Here is a 4,320-nt window from a genome sequence, read left to right on the forward strand (position 1 = left end):
ATATATCCCGCGTGCAAAAATGAAATTTACAAAACTGAGCGGACCTCCCCAAATTGTTCCCACCGGCCTTTGATTTTGAACCAACGAACGGGGGGGAGGGGAGGAAATCTCTTCATTCGTTTTCCACGTGATGCATCGAGCAAAAAAAATCCGGTTGCTCCCCCCTGCATAAAACATCCCTTTGTGTTTTCTTTCTTCTCCCCCCTCCCCCCCCCAAGCCTTTGTTTGTTTGTTCCTTTTAAAAGAAATCTTCCTGGGAAATTTTTAACTAAAGCTGAGCATTGAATAAATAACTTTTGTTATTGTTGTTCAAAAGCAGGGTTGGGTCATTTCAATGTGCTCGAATCCGAAGTTTGGGAAGCCGGTTGACTCCAATCGCAGGTGGTTTAAAATTAATACATCACCAGAGAGCAATAAACGGGGAAACAATCAAAGCCCTCCCTCTACCATTCATTTCAGAGCCTCCTAGAAGCCAATGCCCATGACTGAGTATTTTTGGAGCGGGTCCCTCGCGATTCCCTTCCTCTACCCCTAAGAGTAGGACAAACTACTCTCTCCTTTCAGGGAGGAGGGAATTGTCAGAGAAAGCTTTAACATGCCAAGTAGGAATGAAGCGGGAGAGCTCTCATTTTAAACAGGTCAGCTAAAGTCCTGCTGATCATCTCCCAGCCAAACTGACTATAGGCGGGGGAGGGAGGGTACAGCACTTAATAGTGTCCTGAAGGAGGTGGAGTGGAGTGCAAAGGGGGGTTGGGGGGGTCATCCATTTTTTTTGTCTTGACAGGTGGTTTCTATCCGTGATTGGCCCGCTGTGGGGTTTGCACTCGCAGGCAGCCTCCCCCTCCCTTAAAACAAAAATCCCTCTTGGAATGTATAATTATTAGCAAGGGGGGAAAGTAACTGAGTCATGTGGGGGAGGGGAAGGAGGGAAGGAAGGGGACATGTGAAACCCACACTATGATAAAACAGAGCCAGGGATGCCAGGCAAGGCGGGCTCCTCCCCCACCCCCCAAACCCTGGAGCCAGCAGGCGTGATGAAGTAGGAAAAGGGGGAAAGTGAAATTAACCAGGGCTGTCCCGCAGCAGGCAGCATGGCAGAAGGTGACTCCCCCTCCCCTCCCCACTTCTGGGAGGGGGGAAAGCTCAGGGGTGTTGTCGAGGCGGGAGAGAAGGAGGGGGCATGGCTCTAGGGGTTGCTATTGTCTCTTAGAATTTGGGATCCTTTGAAAGCCCTGGGGCCCTCCCACCTCTATTGTTGGAGTGAAGATGTAGCAAACCTTTCTCTTCCCCCCTCCTCTCGGGTTTGAATCTTTTTTTGGGGGCTGGGCTGCGGTGACACCCTCCAGGCTGGCTGCAGCGAGGAGTGGAGGGGATTCCGTCCACAGCTCAGGATTTTGCCAAGGGGGTGCAGGATGGGTTCTGTTTCCAACCAGCAGTTTGCAGGTTCGGTGCTGCTTTATTCCAGACTGGGTTGATTTGGAGAGGGGTGGAATTCACAGCTACCCAAAATGATCGGTGGTGTTTTGTTTGTTTCAGCTTTGTGGAAAGAATCTACCCTTGGGTGCATTAGATTTAGCAACTCACTAAACGAATGGTTGCTTCTCTCCCTTTTTTTTTTTCGGCGGGGGGGGGGATATTAAATGAAACCAGTGAGTTGCTGCAACATGTGCTTTCCTCTGGGGTGAGAGTTGGGAAGTTGTGGGCCTTTTATTATTATTATTTTATTTTGTGAAGACTGGGCGAATCTAGCACCCTGGGAATGGGGGGCGGGAGTGGAGAGAGTGGCTTTTAAAATGTGCGATCAGCTGAATTCGAGAGGCAAAAAACTTTTCGGGGGGGGGATTTCTCTTTGATTTCGCACCATTTTGGGGAGGAGGGGAACGGGAATGTGGGGGTTCGGTCCCTCTGTCTCTTGGATCTCATCGAGGTTAATTGCAACTGGCTTCGATCAGCATAACAAAATAATCCTTCTCGAGATGGGAGATTGATTCTCCCAGGCCCCCTTTGCCATCAGACGTGGATGACCCGTACTTCATGTCGGGGTGTGTGTGGGGGGGGGGTGTCGGTGTTTTATTTACTCCCTACTGCAGTGCATTTACTTTAGATTTGGGGCGAGAGAGGCTCCCCCGCCCCCCCCAAAGGAGCAAAGGCTCTGGCGGTTTCTCGAAGGCTAGAGTGGAGCTGCCTGGCTCGGTGCGCGCAGCTGGGTTGGAGGCAGCAGAAACAGCCAGGGAGATTCCTAGGGAATCGGGGGTCTCAGTAGTGGGGGGTCTCTCGGGGGGGGGGGGCAGGGGCTGCAGAGGGAAGCTCGATCATGCTCCCATGGGCGCCCCGGATGCTGGTCCCCAACTCCACGCTATGGCGAAGGCGGCTCTCCTGGTTCCTTCTCCCCTAGCTCAGTGGGTCTGGCTTGTATGTTTCCAGGTGGCTGTGCGAAGACGGGCGAGGAGCCCGCGGGAGACTCCCCGAAGCCAGACGAGGAACCCCAGCCCCTCCACGGCTCCGGGATCTGCAAATGGTTCAACGTCAGGATGGGCTTCGGTTTCCTCTCCATGACCAGCAAGGAGGGCATGGCCCTGGACTCCCCCGTGGATGTCTTTGTGCACCAGGTAAGACTGGGGGGGCTTCTCCGAGGCCAGCGTGGGTCCAGGGGCTTTTCAGCCTCCTCCGCCGGTTCCTAGGCAGGGCGGTGGGGCTGGGCTGGGCGGTTTAAGGCCTAGGACGCTGGGGCTGGGGTGCAGGGGGCGCTAGCAGAGATTTCAGCCCAGGAAGAGCCCTGGGGGCAACCCGCCCTGAGTGGGGCGGCAGGGGGCATTCCCGCCCCCCGTGCTGGGGAGGGGGGAAATGCAGCGGTCGGGGAGGTGCGTTTGGACACGGGGGAGCCCCCTGCTTTGTGAAACCTCTTGGGGAGAGGGTAGCTCCAGCCTGTTTCTGAGCGCCCCCCCCCCATCTCAGGACAGCTTCATCAGCCCCACGAGTGGGGGGCGGGGAAGGGGCTCCCCATGCCACGCTGGGCCTGCAGGGCTTGCGGCCTTTCCCCGGGAGCTTTGAGATTAGCGCTGGTTCCTTGTGATTGTTTTCGCCTCCTCTCTCCCTTCCCACTTCCTCAGCCCCGTGAGGACCGGGGGACTGGTTAGCCAGGGCGAGGTTCCCCTCCGGAGTACCTCCAGGGAGCCAGCTCCCCTGCAGCCTGTGTAGAAAGGGATACCGGCTTGATCCATTTTCTGTCCACAATGGCTGGTGTGGGAGCCCATAAAGCTGGGCAGGGAGCTGCTATAGGCGGGAGAGGCTAGGGGTGGGAGATGGATGGAGAGGGGTTTGTAAGTAGGAGGGTGCCTGCCTAAAGTGGGGTGAAAAGTGCTACCCTCTGGATAATGGCAATAGAAATAATGTCCCAGGGCCTGCATGGATTGTGGGAGGGGGAGCGGATGGAGGAAGAAGTGTGCTGAGGGGGGCAGGCAATAGAGTGTATTAGAATAGGCTTCCCACCCCATTCCCCGTGTGAGAATGATTTAATCTCCCACACATTCCGTGCTACAGGGCACAGTGTTAAAGCACCTAGTGCCCTGACCCTGGCATGGTTAGGTCCCATCCAGGAGAGAACCACGGTTTTAGAAACCCCTGGTTCAACCCAGCCCCCGTGTGTGGCTGTGAACAATGGGTGATGGCCATTGACAGTGTCCACACTGAAGTTACAAATAATCCACCTTTTGACCCCTCGGGTGTAACACAGCTGTGTCCTTAATGTGCTGTAAAATGGGTTTGGAGACAAATATCGAAGCCTGTCAGAGACCCGTTCTGACCCTGGCACTACCTAGGCTGAGGCAGTTTCTTTGCATGAGGTGACGGGTTCTCATTTCTCTGTGGTCTAAAGAGGCAGAAAAAACTAATAACCCCCACCCCCCAAAAAGTCCTCAGCCATGTTACAGAGGGAATGGGGTGAAAACAGTTTGTAGTCCAGGCCGGGTCTCGGTTTGCATCTGCATATGAGGGGCTTATGAAACCTGCTATCTGGGTGAATGCCAACCTAGGGAAATCCTCATGAGCATCTTCTGGGGAACCAGCTTTTAAAATATCCCTGTCTGACGGGGAGGGACTCTGCTAGCCTCAACCATAGGTGTGGCTGCAACCCCTGGCTTGAAGTGGTTTCCATGATATACAGGTTTCAGAGTAGCAGCCGTGTTAGTCTGTATCCGCAAAAAGAAGAACAGGAGTACTTGTGGCACCTTAGAGACTAACAAATTTATTAGAGCATAAGCTTTCGTGGACTACAGCCCACTTCTTCGGATGCATCCGAAGAGGAACATATATTGAGGAGAT

The 4,320-nt window shown here is 54.2% G+C and overlaps 1 protein-coding gene across 1 annotated transcript in view; it reads left to right on the plus strand.

The window, feature by feature from the left end:
* Nucleotides 1–1,412: 1,412 nt before the first annotated feature.
* LIN28A (lin-28 homolog A) overlaps nucleotides 1,413–4,320 on the plus strand; it is a 37,826-nt gene continuing 34,918 nt past the window's right edge. The window contains exons 1-2 of the mRNA XM_034754296.1: nucleotides 1,413–1,443; nucleotides 2,425–2,609. Coding sequence (XP_034610187.1) covers nucleotides 1,413–1,443; nucleotides 2,425–2,609 — 216 coding nt within the window. The remainder of the gene's footprint in view (nucleotides 1,444–2,424; nucleotides 2,610–4,320) is intronic.

Source organism: Trachemys scripta, chromosome 20 (genome assembly GCF_013100865.1).
Source record: "Trachemys scripta elegans isolate TJP31775 chromosome 20, CAS_Tse_1.0, whole genome shotgun sequence".
Lineage (NCBI taxonomy): Eukaryota > Metazoa > Chordata > Testudines > Emydidae > Trachemys > Trachemys scripta.